The sequence below is a fragment of the Haliotis asinina genome, chromosome 1 (assembly GCF_037392515.1).
Source record: "Haliotis asinina isolate JCU_RB_2024 chromosome 1, JCU_Hal_asi_v2, whole genome shotgun sequence".
Classification (NCBI taxonomy): domain Eukaryota; kingdom Metazoa; phylum Mollusca; class Gastropoda; order Lepetellida; family Haliotidae; genus Haliotis; species Haliotis asinina.
In genome coordinates, this window is record NC_090280.1 from 52,122,928 (window position 1) to 52,140,260 (window position 17,333).

At 42.9% G+C, this 17,333-nt stretch overlaps 1 protein-coding gene across 2 annotated transcripts in view; it reads right to left on the reverse strand.

Moving 5' to 3' along the window:
* Positions 1-17,333, reverse strand: part of LOC137293595 (eukaryotic translation initiation factor 4E transporter-like) — a 41,226-nt gene that overhangs the window by 19,851 nt on the left and 4,042 nt on the right. For both annotated transcript variants that reach the window (XM_067824242.1, XM_067824235.1), the window contains exons 2-4: positions 16,499-16,610; positions 2,904-2,977; positions 2,481-2,635 (exon numbers count right to left, since the gene is read on the reverse strand). In XM_067824242.1, coding sequence (XP_067680343.1) covers positions 2,481-2,635; positions 2,904-2,977; positions 16,499-16,609 — 340 coding nt within the window. In that variant the 5' untranslated portion in view covers position 16,610. The remainder of the gene's footprint in view (positions 1-2,480; positions 2,636-2,903; positions 2,978-16,498; positions 16,611-17,333) is intronic.

A 17,333-nucleotide genomic window follows, 5' to 3' on the forward strand; every position in this document is an offset into this window, starting at 1 on the left:
GAAGAGGCAGACTAGAAAGGCGCAATGATGTCATTGTGACGCAATGCAAAAAGAGCATATCTGATAACCTACTGTCGTACCCATTTCCATGTTAATAGCATATCAATTGTTATTGCATTCATAACCTGTCCTGCCTTCTCCTGCTTTTAGGACTAGAGGGCTTAAGGGACTTACGTACACGCAAACTAAATCTTACCCAAATGGACTGTACGGTTATACAGCATAGTAATTTACACACACAGACATTGAACACAGAATCAAGACCAACGACAAGGTCCTGGTTTCACAAAACATCTCATAAGTTTTCTCGTAACCATTGTACCCCCTATACTGTAGCAAAGGGAGCTACGAATGCTATGAGAAAAGTTAGATCTTAGGCTTACGAGAGCTTTGTGAATCGGGACAGTTACTCATTTGGTCACTCTCCACTGGAGAGAACCAAAAAGCATAACTGAACATGATCCTTAGAATGTATGGCAAATAGGAAACAGCGAATAAAGGTGCTCGGCCAGCTCCAAAGAACAGCACAACAGATCTCTTCGTAAAGCAGTGATTTTGAAGCGGCAGCTGCCCTCACCAAATGTACTTTCAACCACTCAGGGGAAGGAATACCATAGTATTGCCACTCAATAAATTACGGAAACAAGCCAACGAGACAAAGTGTTCTTGCTAGCAAATTTTCATGTCTTCCCACCACCAAACAGATGAACAAACTGGTACCCATTTGGAACCCTTTCATTTTCTATAAAGCTCTCTTCCAAAATGTGTTAAAGTAACTCCATTACCCAAACAAAATCTGCAGAAAAGGAATGGTGAAATCCTCCTATCTGCACACCCCACATATCCACCCATCCACCTGTGCAGCAGGAATTCCACATGTCTGGAAGTTAGACCCAACACAGGTCAAATCACTCAGTAAATCTCAGGGATTCGGGTGTGATGTCCTGTTCTGAGTGAGAATGTCCAGCTGTAAACATAATTCAAATGTCTGGGTGCAGGCTCAAACACAGTGACTTTGTTATCCAGAGACTGCAGGTCACCCAGAGCACCAACCCAATCAGAGAAAGAAGTATATATTTGGACTGAGAGACAGGCGTCTCCATTGGGAGCCCTTTGCAGAGACACTGGAAGTGTGTTCATCATGGATGAGTAATCAACCACTTTGGTGTCTTGAGAAACTTCTTGAAGCTCTTTTTGAGTGGGACCCTAGCTATGCCCAAGCTTGCTGTATGAGTCTCATCCTCAAACTTACATCACCACTAAGAAACATCGGATACTTCAAGACGAGGTCTGACTTGACACTGGCAATCCGCCCAACCTCATAAGTGTGAGAGAGTGAGTAAGGTTTTACACTGCTTTTAGCAATATTCCAGCAATATTACTTGAATGTAATTCGCACATTGTGTCTATGCAACGAATCAAACCCAGGTCTTAAGAGTAACAGATGAACATCTGAACCACAATGCTACATATTTATGAATAATAATGAGTAATTTTTCTATCAACTGTCAAGAGTCAAAATATTGATTCAGTTGTTCTTAATGCAATGACACCCCAACTGTTTTCACACCAACAACCCTCTTTACAGTACCTTATGCTGAAATGCATCCGGCAGACTAAAGGTTAAATGTTTGTCAGACGAAATCAAATTTCTTTCACAAGAGTTTGAGTTTATTACTCGTTTCTTTTTGCTAAGTTTATGCCACACTCAGCAACAATCCAGCAATACAAGTGGTCTGTAATTAATCCAGTCTTGACCACACAATCCAGTGATCAACAGCATAAGCACTGATCTGATTAATTGGGAACCGATGACATGTGTGAACCAATCAGCAAGTCTGACAATCCAATCCCATTAGTGGTCTCTTATGACAAGCATGGGTTAGTGAAGACCATTGTGGGTAGTTTATGAGTGAGTGAGTTTTACGCCGCTTTTAGCAATATTCCAGCGACATCACCTCGGGGGACACCAGAAAATGGGCCTCACACATTGTACCCATGTGGAGAATCGAACCCGGGTCTTTGGCATGACAAGCAAACGCTTTAACCACTAGGCTACCCCACCGCCCCAAAAAAATATTTTTGAAAAAAGTTCACCACCAATACTATGTATGTGCTAAAGGTTTTAAAATTCTGCCCTGGCAGACAGAATCAACAACTATTTCAGTCAACTTCAAACTTGTTGTCATGGAAATGCAGAAATCCAAAACAACCAAAAGGCAAAATGGGTTGTAGGGGATAAATACACACCAGTTATTTTCTATGAAGAGCATGATTTCAGAAAGTGCTGCACATGCAAAGAACCTTCTGATTTCACCAAAATACATGTAATATAAGTCAATGGGGATTATCAACAAGGCTGTAATGATGAAGCATGTAACAAACGTTAATCTGAAACAAATTGATATTGTTACACAGATCGATATTGTTGTTATATAATGCATGTAAACCATTTCAACGTTCAAGCAACATTGACCAACCTGAGGGCCTCCTTCTCATAAGCTGTTCTCTGTCCAAATCAATTTGTTTCTTCCTGTCCCTGGGGTCTATAGTCAAGGGTGAATTCTCCCTCGACCCTGTTGAGTAACCACCAAAAGAGCGAGACCACTTTTCAGGGTCCCACAAGCCATCAGCACTGAAAACATAAGCCACATTACCCAACATTTGCAAATAACAAACCAAGTATTATGAAAAGCAGATCATTTTTAATGAGATATTAAAAAATGCAACATTTTCAATGGAACAAGTTCACTTTATCTGCTTAAAAAATATTACACTCAATCTGGATTAATTTGCACCTTTAATGGAATAATAGTTCTATTAATTTTGCACACGACACCAGCTTTGTACAAACATAGTGAGTGAATGTACCATTATAAGCCTTGAAAACATATCAGACTTACTTGTCAAACGTCTTCAGTAAGCACTTTGGTCTCAATCTGGCTCCGAAAGTTTCGGCCAACTCCATCAACTTCTCCTGCAGAAAAATAATCAAATGTTAATTATGATTGAGTATCAAAAGAATTTTCAAGAAGTAAATAAGATAAAAAATGTTGATGCAAAAACGTTGAAAGAGTCTGGAAGTTATGAAATAAATTCACTGATGAATGGTGACTGAACACGAAAAACAAAATAATTTTGTGTATTGGGACACAGGCAAAATGAAACCTTATTTCATTCATCAAAAGACTGATGACAATTTTCAATAATTGTTAATATTAATACATGTCTGATTATCACTCTTTTCAGCCTGTCCCAGTGAATTTTTTGCTAGAGAGTTCAAGATCTTGGGCAAATTTACAGATGGGCACCTCTAGAAACCAAGGGAGATAATCTTGAAAGGCCATGATTAGTTTTTTAAAACATCATTATACTTCAAACCAATTTGAATGCAGCCAGATAGCAAAGGCAAATACTAATAAAGGTCTCATGGGTCATACAAACTTGATGAATAACAAGTCATTGTTTGAAATCTGGCAATATAGAATAAAAATGTAATTGTGATTATTTTGTGAATCCGTGAAAATTAATATTTAGTATATCTAGTACTATATGTCTTAAAAAATATCAGTATGGGGACAATGACCCCAATTTCATGTCTACAGACAATATTACTTAATTTAGCAACATCTCCAGGAACTACAAATTTGTCTGAATTGTGTTAAAATTTTAAATTACCTGGAAACAATCACTGTTGTCATTCTCAGTCAATATGTGAACTTGCCCCTTACAACATTTTCAAACAAGAGTGGAAGTGAACACTGCTCACACATCCTGCTTCCAACTTTGGGACATGGAAATGACTGATATTGATATATCATGTGATAAGGATCTCCTTCACTCTTCTAAACTTTATATGGATGTTAGAAAATAGTTTTCTCATGTGCATATTTATTTGCATATATGAAATGAAAAAATTATTTAGAATCAATCAGAACTATATTTTTACTTATGGACATAAACAAAACATGTGGATACAGAAAATAAATCATATGTTACATCACATAACATCAAGTAAACAACAAATCTCCATACAGAGAATAAACCACATATTGGTATATGACACAAAGAAAGAACATGAAAAGTGAAAATTTAACATCACTCTTTGAATTATCATATTTTGAAAACAAAAAGCACATGGCATAACTCTGGTCATGATGTAGTTTCAGTGATATGCTGTGGCCAGGTAACCATCAAACATATTTTGCACCATCATGTTTCCATGGAAGACCACCTCTATAAAATACTCTACTGATACTATAATGAGAGTAAAACTTAAGTGTTGTGCATCTGTGTGCAAAAAACACACAGAGTGGCATGATGTTCTGATGATCAGCATTTCATTGAATGTGTTATGTTTATTAGTTTTCAAGCTAGATTGCCATTCATCGGTCTGCTTTTGAGCCAGACGGACTATATGGGTAATAATTAACATGTGTGAAGGTTGGTGAACCTAGAATGTAAACTTTAAGAGATATGCTCCAGACAAAATTTCAGGACAGACAGAAGGATGGACGGAATGAACGCTAAATACCCCAATTACTTCGTAGCAGGGGTATATTAAAGCAAATAAAATTGGTCAAAATACATGTGTAAAACAATAAAGACATAAAATATTCACACCAGAACTTCAGACAGGAACATTAAGTGAAAGCTTGCAAGACTTAGTGGTTTTTTATGCTAAAATGAACATACGATGGCCAAACTAAATAACCGTGTTGTGACGGCGACAAACCAGTGTTTTATGCTGTGATCAGTGATGAGGGAGATGTCTTGAAGGCACAATGTAATCAGGCTCTTTCAGGTCACACACTAGCTATTGTTTCATTCTTAGAAAATACTGAAACTTGCTAGTCTGCATTATCAGCATATGTTATGGGTAAAAATTGCAAAATACAAAACATTGATTTCAAAGCTTATGCATCACAAATACATTTAAGCCACTAACAACTCTACAAAGGACATCAAATATCTAGATCTATAATAAAAGTATATTTAAATGTACAGAATAAATATCCTAATGATTACATATTCTCTGTGGGACAATTAAATCATGCTATTTTAACTAGGTCTGATTAATGGTCACAACATGCAGATCAATGATCAGATCTCAGTAATCCTTTGTAAGCCCCACCACAACCTAGGGGTGAAATGGTATGCTCTTACCACAGTATCATATGTATTGCGGTTTCAAGGCCTTTGGTTTGGTAGGTTTCTGCTCAGCATATGAGATGTGATCAAAACGTGAAAAAAATGACATGAGACAAACCTTACATTGTTTAATAACATGGAAAAAATAATCACGATCTGTTATTCTGAATGAACAAAATTGTCATGTTATGACTAGATACATATCATGGTATGAAATCCGAAAATAATCTATTTTGGGACTGCATTTCTGGTATACCAAACCAAAGGCAATATACTGCAGTTCTGGGAACCGATGACATGTGTCAACCAAGTCAGCGAGCATGACAACCCGATCCCATTAGTTGCCTTTTACGACAAGCATAGACTTCCAGTTCAGAGTATGTTGTTTACACTGCAGTTGTACCAGTCTTTTCACAAACATAACAATTAGAAACATACTTTCTGAAGGATTATTCAACGTTTCATCATCTAGTAATAACAGCTGTCCCTTGAACTCGACTATAATCACTGACTCATGCGAGACTGATCAATAGTTCCAGCACTAATTTTAATCCCCACCAAGTGTCATTCTCTTCCCACAAGTCACTTAAAGGGGCACTGAAGCGGAGCGAATAATGTTTCTCGCTAACAGTCTAATTACGAAACCAAACTCCAAGTTGGTCAGTTCTCCCACCTCCCTCCCTCCCTTCACCTAAACAGTCAGGAGGCTGGATGCCCATCATATGCCATTATTTAAAAATATCCATGGTATTTCTTGCCTGATCGTAACAAAATATCCCAGCTGTGTAGTGTTTTTTTGGTGCTTGGATGGTATAGTGACTGATCCAATTTGATCCTATTTCTGTGTTTTTAACCTCGATATTTAATCATGTTGTGTGAAAATATGATGTCTACAGACACGTAGCAAGCCATTTGTTTCAGTCTGAAAGATTGCGAAGCTTTATATTTAGATAGTTTTGAGTGTTGGTTCAGTTAAACAGTTTTGAGTGTTGGTTCAGCTGTGATAGCAAATATCATACGTAAATTTTGGTAGCTATGGTAGCTACCCTGGTTTATTATTTATGATAATAAAAACACACAGTTGATTTATTTGAATTCGTAAACTAAAAACGATGACTTTGCCTTTGGTAGAGAAACCTGAAAATGTTCTTACGTAAAAAAAAAACTTAGTACACCTATTTACCCAAGTACACAGCAAATGCCTGTATGTATTCCTTATGTAACGAAGTTCTGTTGGTATCCTCAAAACAGTTTTAAGTGTTTTCAGGCTGCATGCGACACAGAGATTACATCTTCCTTGCTGTAACTCACATTTGATGGTGTAAACCTACACATGTTATTTGTCATCATTCTCTGGATGGTCAGTTAATGAATTTATAACAGGCATAATTAGTAGTACCATCACTTAGGTTACTCAACAAAGGTTCCCATTTGGCATTTCTCCTGTCTGGAGTAAATACTCAACATTATAAATTAAGGTCTGCAGTGGCAAATGTTTTGTATGTTATGTAATATGTGCATGTAAGTGATGCAGGAGGGTTTATCAGCTGAGCTACAAAAACAAACATCGATCAAAGGATTAACCTATAACACATTGATTGATTAATTACTTTTATCTTCTACAGCGGATTTGTCAAAAGGCAGTGTGTGTGGATGTACTAATCTATACTGACTACACCTTGTCGTAAAGTGCAAGTGTAAAAACATCATCCTCCCTTCAGAATTAACCACCATTGCGTTGATTGATTGACTGCTCATTATTGGTTAACTAAATTACTTAGCACAATTAGTTGCCAGGTGTGCTATCATGGGTGACCAACGAGAGGTTTATCAGGTTTTCACCAATGTGAACGACGTAAAACGATGTGTTGCTTTTTCGCAAATTAGACTGTTGTAAGACACACGACACAGAGCAGAATCTATATAACAGAAAACACACACTAGATCACATATGTGAGTGAAATAGGGTCCACATTGGCAATGTATACAATGTATAAATGTTGCTGTCATGTTACAAATTTACTGTAAGTATAAGCAGACCATTTGTTCTTTTATTAATTTTCAAAATCATACACATATTACAATAAACTAATTAGGGTTATGAGAAAAAATAGAGAGACATGCATTGGCTTCGTTATTTCTCCGTCCCAATAGTTTTTTACCCTTTGTACCACTGTCAGATGATTAACCTTCAAAGTGTTTCATCTGTTTTCATTATACATTTGTAATGAAGTAAAAATGACTTCACCTTAGTTGATTTGTCAATAATTAAACTCTCAACTGCCCATACGGAGTGCGCAGCAGAGGTCACAAACCAGTCACGAATTGTGGAATATCATCCGGGTACTCACGGGAGAAAAACAGAAGTTTACACCAGTCCACGGAAATTGCTCCGCATCTGTGCCCCTTTAAGTCATATCTTTCCATGTAATCACTGTTCTAATACAGCCCTTTCATGGTGCGAGCTTTCAAGATTCGTGATTAGTTGCAATCAGATTTAGTTGTGCAATCACCAACGGTGTATCAAAAGGTATCATTGGCAAAGTCTTGGTAATGTCTGTAAGCTTTGGCAAAACTAGGACCTCTTCCCCTGCATGATGCACAAATGTTTCTTCTAGGCAAAACTCAGTCATGTAATAGCAGATCAATGGCGTCTCCATCTCCCCCACTGACAATGAACAAGCTAGTTCTTAAATGTCATGTGCGTCACATCAACACAAGTCATCAGCAGAAGAGGGATATTTGTGGTCACACTTACTATTGTTAGTTTCTGATTTTCGGTTAAATATAAAATACTGAATCTTTCTCATATTGATCAAATAACTATTGAATCTAAATCTATGTAACACATGTTCTATTTGGATAGAAAGAAGGGAGATAATTCATGTTGCAGTTTTTTGCACCAGGGAACTGTATGAGAACCAAAAAATATGGCTGTATTAGGGCAGGGGTTACATAGAAAGATATGATTTAAATAACCTCTGCAGGAAGAGAATGACCAAATATATGATAGTGGTAACTAACACTGAGTTGATTACATATCGCTTCATCTGACAGTCTCCCTTTGCGGTTATTGCTGTACATGTCATAATCAACAATTTCTGTTGTCATCCGACATTTTAACTCAGACAACCTAAGCATGTAGATGACTGAAATCCATGTGCATTGAAAGTTCTCTATTCATTCTAATGGGCACTGAAGAAATCATTACCTGGATTCATTTTATCAGTGTGAAGGTTTAGAAGCACTATCTATTCTCTCTTCTACATGCACATGCACATATGTAAATTTATGCACAAGTGTAAACTGGAAGATACTGTGTCACTGAGTAGGACTGGAAACTCCCATTCAAACAGTACAGTCGAACCCCATTGTCTCGAACTCGGTTGAGACGAATTCTCGGATGTGTCGAACTGACATCTCGGTCCCTGCCGATTTCCTTATATTTATCATTATTTTTACCCTGATGTGTCGAACTAGATGTGTCGAATTCCCGGTTGTGTCGAACTCATTTTAGGGTCCCCAAAGGCTCTAACAAGTACAAATTTACCCTTTTGTCTCGAACTGTCAAAGCTGGTTGTTGCAACTGAAAACTTCAGTCGCGCAATCGGAAGTCATCCTCATAAACGTGCTACCTAAAGATTAAAAGTAACGATTAACGGACTCAACAATCAAGTGACATGTTTAACTACGCATCTATACACACACTGTCAGCACACTTACCAACTGAACTTTACTCAAACAATTAACCATAATTAAGTTGTTACCAGTGACACATTGATCACGGACCGACAGGATATCTCTAAACAAACAATGGCGCATGTTGTTGTCATGTGACAGTCTATGTTAGCGGTCATGTGATTTCCTTGAAAATACAAAATGAGAAGTGAGGAAAACGGAGTTGGATTATCTAAATTGATGTTTTGTTTTTGGTTTAGTATTTAAGGTGTAGGATCAATTTTTTTAACCAGTACGGTTAGTAACATGGCAGAGCAATTCAGCGAAGAACCCGATCAGCCCGGGGGGATAACTGGATCGCATGTTACACCTAAAAAGCGAAAATTATCTGTGAAGACAATAGAGACAAAATATGAGGCTGTCATAGCTGTGGAGTCGGGTGGAAAATCCAAAGCAGAAATTGCAACTGAATTTGGCATATACATGGATTAAAAATGCTTAATACATTAAGAAACTTTTTTGAGCAATTCTGCTGTGATGCCATGCCCGAACACCAAACAGACTGTAATTTCGGATTTTTTTAAAGAGATAAATTCCCCACATGTACGCGTATGTACATTCCGATTCCGTTTGTATGAACTATACAACTTTTTATACTGACTGAAAATGAATTAGTGCTGTCAACTAAATGGGATCGCTTGTGAGTTTGTTAAATTTATACAAACCTGTAGAGGTTATGAATTCTTTGAAGAATGTCCTCCTTGGGGTACATATATAGCATTAAAATGTCCATTTAAAAATGCCTACGACAGTTGTAACAATATTGAATAAATATTTTACAAAACAAAAACTCGTTTTTGTCTTGTGAGACCACCCCTACAGGGCCCCCACCCGGGCCCCTTAACAGCCAAGAGCAGGTAACTCTCGCCGTGTACCTCATACCTCACTTTTCATGCTGAGATTGTCAGACAGAATGTGGGGAGGCGGGTGGCCGTACCCCAAGGAGGACATTCTTCAAAGAATTCATAACCTCTACAGGTTTGTATAATTCTTTTTCAGAAGAAGTCCTCCTTGGGGTACATATATAGCATAAGACAGACTCCCAACGAGTCGGGAGCGGCATTCTGTCTGCTGATGTGTACCCTACACACACTCTCATACACTGCCGAAGCTGCGAGAGATAGAATACACTTACCCAATCACCAAGCCGCTGATGTCAATCAGGCGGGGGCGTGGCAACATAGGGCCTAAAGAGCCAATCGACAATAACCCAGCAAAGGTGATGGACATATGACCACACCTCATGCCATTCACTGTAAATATTCCCCCAAACCAGCGAAGTAGTGCCGGGAATAACAGTGCAAGGGTAAATATGAGCGTATGTCGACGCTAATAGTGAAAAAACCGTCTAGAGGTAGTTTCTCTTTGTGTTTTTGTTGTTTATATATATATATATATATATAAAAACACCACCACCAGGGGATATCCGTCACCAATATAACAAGAAATGTTTCGTGAAAACCCACCACCAGGAACATTTCATGATAAACAAAGTCGAGATCTCAGACGCTCATTCAGCTAGGGGAATCACGACTCTGCCCACTGGTGAGAACTGTATGGCCAAACCGAGCACGTTCCCGTGAATGTTTGTCCAGTTGGTAGTGACGGATAAACGTGCTCGGTCGGCTCCAAATAGCCGCAGAGCAGATCTCCTCAATGGGCAGAGCCGCGGCATAAGCCTGTGACGTAGCCACTGCCCTAACAGAATGAGCCTTTAACCCATTAGGGATAGGTAACCCTTTATGAGTATATGCCATACAAATGGCAGAGACAAGCCACCTAGATATGGTTTGCTTGTTCGCCGGCAGACCAGCTCTTCCCCCGCCATAACAACAAAACAACTGGTTATCTTTTCGGATATCAGCAGTTCGTTTGATATAAGCCCTAAGGGTCTTACGGACATCTAAGACGTGAGCACGTCGAAGAGAGGTACCGGGCGAGGGAGGCTGCATGAGCTTAGGGAGCTCGATAGGCGCTGTAACATGAAAAGCGCCTGCGATCTTAGGACGGTAAGAATCCGGCAGTCTAATACTGACCCGTCTTTGTGAAAGACGGTCAAAGCAGGATCCGCTGACATTGCATGAATGTCACCTACCCGCCTGCCAGACGTTACCGCCACAAGAAAGGCAGCCCTCCACGTTAACAGCTGGAGAGAAAGAGACGATAGCTCGTGAAAAAGAGGACCGGACAACCAGTCAAGAACGACTGACAAGTCCCACGGGGGACTAATCCGCCGGACAGTCGGACGGATCCTATCCACACCCGCTAAAAAACGCTGAACAAGAGGGTGCTGCCCCAAGAGAGCACCGTCAACAGGAATATGGAATGCCGAAATGGCCGTGGAATAGCCCCGGATAGTAGAGGCGGCTAGGCCTGACTCTAACCGGGACTGCAAAAATTCCAGTACTTCAACTAGAGTTGAAGAAAAGGGATCAAGAATCCCCCTGTTGACACACCAGCGCGCATAACAGGCCCATCTATCCTCATATTGAACGTTTGTCGAATCCCTCCGCGAAGCCAGAATTGTGTCTGCAACTGGTGCAGAAATTCCGCTCGCTTGGAGGCGATTCCTGACAGTGGCCAGGCCACCCACTGAATACTGAGATTCGGGTGCGGCGCTCCGTTCTGGGATAGTAAGTCCGGTCGAAAGGGTAAAAGGACAGGAGGCAATGCCAGAAACCTCATCATTACCGGAAACCAGCTTTGAGACGACCAAAGAGGAGCAAGAAGCACTAACAGTCGAGCTGGTTGGGTGGCAAGCTGCGAGAGGACCCTGGGAATCAGCGGCAGAGGTGGGAACGCCCACAATACCCTGTCCGTCCAATCGAGCTGGAAAGCGTCCTGAGCGATGGCTCTCGGATCCGGTATCCGAGAACAAAACACCGGAATCTGGTTCGTCCCCCCAGAGGCAAACAGAACCACCTGGAACGATCCGAACAACCGGGAGATAATCCCGAATATCTCCCGATGCAACATCCACTCGTGAGGAGCTAGGACACGTCGAGAGAGCGCGTCTGCTCGAACATTGTCCACCCCGGGGAGATACACGGGACACACCCGAACATTGAACCGGTCGCACCACTGTAGAAAGTGCCACGCCTCCTCTAGGAGGGACGGAGAAACCGTACCGCCCTGTTTCAGGATATAGGTCATTGCCGTCTGGTTGTCCATCTCTAGACGTACCACACAGCCTCGAACCGTCTCCCGAAAGTGTTGGAACACTAGCCGGACAGCTCTCAATTCGAGCACATTGATGTGCAGGCGCGTTTCGTGCCGTAACCATAGGCCCGAAACTGAATGGGCGCCCAGCACGCCACCCCACCCTGTGAGGGAAGCGTCCGTCTGAATTGAAAGGGTTGGTGAGGGAGCGTCCAGGGGTAACCCCCTGGATAGATTCCCTACCACTGTCCACCACCGTAAATGAGGAAGGAGCCACTCCGGAGTGAGGAGAATCATCTCGTAACTCCTGCCGTGGGACCACATTCGCGCCAAGGCGTACTGAATGGGTCGCATCCTCAACCGCGCCCTCCAAACAACGTCCACCGTCGCTGCCATGTTGCCTAGCAACTGGAGCCAAACCCGAGCCGAAGCCGAGGGGGACTCGAGGAATTGCATAACAACTCTCTGAACTTTGGAGATCCGATCCGGCGACAGGGAGACTATGCCTCTCGCTGTGTCGAACCGTGCGCCTAAGAAGATCAGATCCTGTGTAGGAACTAGGTCTGACTTCTTGAGATTGATAATCCAGCCCAACCTGGTGAGAATACACATTATGACGAATGTTGCGTCTCGACTCAAGTGAGCGGCAAGTGCTCGTATAAGCCAATCGTCCAGGTACGGGTGACAACACCTGCCCTGTGACCTGGCCACTTGCGCTGGGATTAACATAAGCTTGGTGAATACCCTCGGAGCCGTAGCGATGCCGAAGGGAAGCACCCGAAACTGATAGCATACCCCGTCGAAGGAGAACCGCAGGTACTTCCTGAACTCGGGATGCATCGGAACATGCAGGTACGCATCCTTGAGGTCGATGGACGTAAGCCAGTCGCCTCTTTCTACAGATGAGATCACTGACCGTAGTGTCTCCATCTTGAATGACGGTACCTGCAGCATAGTGTTCAGCCGTTTGAGATTGAGAATCGGTCTGAACCCTCCGTCCTTTTTGGTGACCAGGAAATAAGTGGAGTAAAATCCCTCTTGTTCCTGGCCCCCTGGAACCACCTCGATGGCCGCCTTGTCCAGTAAAGACTGAACCTCGGCGCGGAGAACCTCGGCTTTCTCCGGAACTACCGGCACAGGAGTGCGCCGAATTCCGGAAAAGGGAGGCGGGTCTCTCTTCCATAGTGGTAAGTGGCCGTCCCTGAGTGTGGATAGGACCCAGGGGTTGGAGGTTACCTTTTCCCAATCCGACAGGAAGTGGGAAAGGCGGCCACCCACAGGAAGGTTTGGCAGAAGGCAATGAATGCCCGACGTCGGCAGTGCTCCGACTGCTTGATTCGGGATCACTTGCAAGGGCTCCGGAGGATGACTTACTGGGAAGCCGGGGCCGACTTCCCTTTCCTCGGAAAAGGATGCTGGGGCGCCGCAGCCTTGCCCTTGCCCCTACCCTTACCCTTACCCTTCCGCGCCTGCAAGGGCTGTGCCCACTTAGCAGAGTCCTTGGCCGGAGCCGAAGGATAAGCGGAGGAAAGCACCGGGGGACGCGCACGAGAAGTGTGAGGCTGTTCTAACAAGGGTTTAGACTCCTTGAATGTAGACACAGCCTCCGCGGCCTCCCGGACTACTGATGCCGCTCCCGGGAAGAGAGTAGATCCCATCCGGAATGGCAGTGAAAGTAGCGCTTGTTGAGTGGCCGGCGAATACCGTGCCACGGACAGCCACAGTCTACGGAGGCCCATAACTGCAGACATCATCTGACACGCCGAGGACCTGATCGAGTCCCGCGCCAGATGTGACTGCACCTCCGTAAGCTGTTGAGCGAGCGTAGGGGAAACACACTCCTCCTCAACACCGCCGCCGTCAACAAGCCGACGCTGCAATACCGAAGTATATGCGGCGTGTATTGTGACCTTAAGGCATTGAGCTGCATTTCGGTACTGCTCCTCAAACGACCTATAAGCCGATTTGAGGGCAGTAACGTTAGAGGTGAACGGAGGCAGGCGGCGTCCTTGCTTAGCCGAAGCTAAGGAGCTGCCAGAGGAACCCCCCAGGGCGACCGATGCATAGATACAGTCGTCGACCACTGGAGGGTTATACAAGTCAAGATCACCCATCAGGTAACGTCGGTCTAGCTCCGGCAAATCGAAGCGTGACCGCGCTCCCGTTAAAAGAGGGTTAATCACTTCTGACAAAATAGAAGGGAGGATGCGCAACCGAGAATCCACCACCTTGGCTGGGGCAAAAGCCTCACCCGGCAGTCGGAATTCCTCGGGGTCAGGTGTCGCCGAAGCAACCACGACCTGCGGCAGGACAGAAGCAATACGCTCCCGTACCTGCCTCAGCGAGGCGCCGAGCGAAAACGAAAACTCACTCGGCCCACCCCGGTCCTCCCCCTCCTCCATTATCTCCTCGGCGCGATCCCCCATGAGTGACACCTCAGATCTGTCATCTAAGGATAGCTCCGGGGGATCGGTCGAGGGAACATCCGAAAGAGAGAGAGGCCCGAGCAGAGCCGAGCGGCCCGACGCCATAGACCCGACGCCCGAGACTGAGTCTGGGTGGCGGATCGCCGGCAACGCTCCCAACATAGGCATGGTCCCATGACCAACACTGGCAACCTCGGAGTGGCTGGCAACCGACTCTAAAGTCGGTTCCTGCGCACCCCTAATGGAAGTCCCCACACCGGCGCCAGAGGCGTGGCTGGGGAGTCCCATGGAAGCCGAAGCCGGATACACACCCGACTCCGGACGAACGCCGATCTCCTGACGGAGACCGGACATCGCATCCGAAATCAGGGTATGCACCGACGCCATTTGCTGCTGTAACAAAGACGAAAGTAAATCAAATGTTAACGGTTGCGAGGGTTCAGTGGGAGGTGCTGCGGAGGTAGAAGCCACCGCTGGAGGTGGAACCGAAGTACCCTTCGCTGGTTTTGCCGTATCCCCCCCCGAGACTGACGCCGAAGACGCCTTCTTAATATCTTTTTTAGCTTTTTTTGAAGGCGGCTCCTGAGCCCAAATATCCCCCCCCGCCTGGATCAAAGATCTATAAAAGATCAAGTCTGCATGACGGGATTTTTGAGCCCTGGGGGAAAAGTCCTGACATACGGCGCATCCTTGCTCGTCGTGAGCTTCCTCCGCCAAGCAACGCAGGCACAGAATATGCTTATCCCTCGGGGGGAGTTTTGCGTTACAAGTAGCACACACCTTGAACTGGAAAAAACCGAACCGTGCTATGATTAATAGCAAGGCCCGTTAATCCAACAAACACATGAGTATTTAACAGAAACAATAATACGCACTGGCGATATTTAACCGTTAAATAATAAGAAAGCTATTTATGAAAACATACAATAGCATATAAGGATTTCTTTACCATGGAAAAGAAAGGTAAAAAACCATACAAATATCCGGTTTGTATTTAAAACCACCTAAAAGAATAGGCAGAAGAAATAACCACCAGGTACGTGCCGCCCGCCATCTTGTCAGCCACATGACTGAAGACCACGGTAGCCACGGAAAGTTACAACATTTCATGAATGAAAAAGAGTGAAATATGCATTCCTAATACCGCCCGTGCGTTAAAAAGGAACCATACATACGGTTTTCGTAGCTTTCTCACTCATTTCTCTTCAATTCGTAGGTTCTCTAAGTATGAGAGCTTGCTGATGGACGACTGTCCTCAAAGACGACAGCATGAAAAGTGAGGTATGAGGTACACGGCGAGAGTTACCTGCTCTTGGCTGTTAAGGGGCCCGGGTGGGGGCCCTGTAGGGGTGGTCTCACAAGACAAAAACGAGTTTTTGTTTTGTAAAATATTTATTCAATATTGTTACAACTGTCGTAGGCATTTTAAATGGACATTTTAATGCTATATATGTACCCCAAGGAGGACTTCTTCTGAAAAAGAATATTCTTGTTCTTATCTTTTTGTATGCATATTTATTTGCCATGACGAATAAAGTGATTGAATTGATTTACATTTGTACATGTTGCAATTTAAAGATCAATACTGCCGTAAACGTTTATTGCAAAGATATATTATTGGTATGTGTATCCTACTGCAAAATAACGACGTGTTAAGCACTGTGGTCGTATTGGTTCTTGGTCTTTTCAATGCTGACGGATGTGTCGAACACTCGGATAAGTCGAACATTCCCCTTGGACCCGACGAGTTCGACACAACGGGGTTTGACTGTATTTACACTGTACGATGGCACATCATCTAAAGCATGTGAAAAATTGCTTATTGCCCAAAGTGACAGTAAACAGAAATTTCCCTGCTTGATGGTATAACCCCAAGAAAAATGGGCATGGTACCAACAAAGCCAGGATCATTATTTGCTGAATCTGAAAACCAAACCCATAATGACAGATCCCTTTCTTACCAATACATGAATGAATTATGATAATGTGAAATATTTACACTATGAGCTGACAATTCTGCTTACCCGTGAATATTGAAATTGAGGCAGCGGTCCTGGGGTATCAGCCCTGACAGGTGCCTGCTCAATTCCATCATCCTCATCACCACTGCCAGGTCGAGGCTTGCCTTTATCCATACTGAAAATATACAATTTCAAACATCTTTAACTGAAACACTACCATTCCATACAGGTGTTGACGACATCATCCACAAACTTGTAACCATCGATATTTCTACCAAAGTTTCAGTTCATATTTTTCATTCAGGATCTATTTTCAAAATGTAATATTTATGAAGTTTTGCACATCATGTGCCTGCTATACACTTGTAACTATATTTTAATACTGTCAAATTTGAAACAAACGATAAATCTAACTGCATTACATTTGTAAGCAAGTATAGATTAACTGGTCACTGCAAGTCATAACTTGTGAACCAAGCATCTTGCAGGTCACCTGCCTCCAGAAAAACTTATTGACAAATTCAAGCTTTTTTTAAGCAAACAAATAAATAAACTGTATTGCAATAGGGAGCAAGGATTCAAGTCCATAAATCATTGGTAACCTTAGCAACTACCTGAGCAATATACTTTTGTCATGGGTTTATGAATAGTGTTGTGCTACAACCCTCTGGATCAGCAAGGATGTACATGACGTGAATACCTGCGTCCTAGACTCACAAAAATTGATAATGGTTGCAGCATGTCCACAAGGATGCAGAAAAAGTCCAAATATTTTTTGTGAAAATTCCAATCGAGTAACAATAAGTTCTCACTGAGTTTGCTACTAGCTGGATTATGGTGTCATTTGCTGTTTAATTACAGTAACAATGAACATGAACATTATGATACACAATACAAT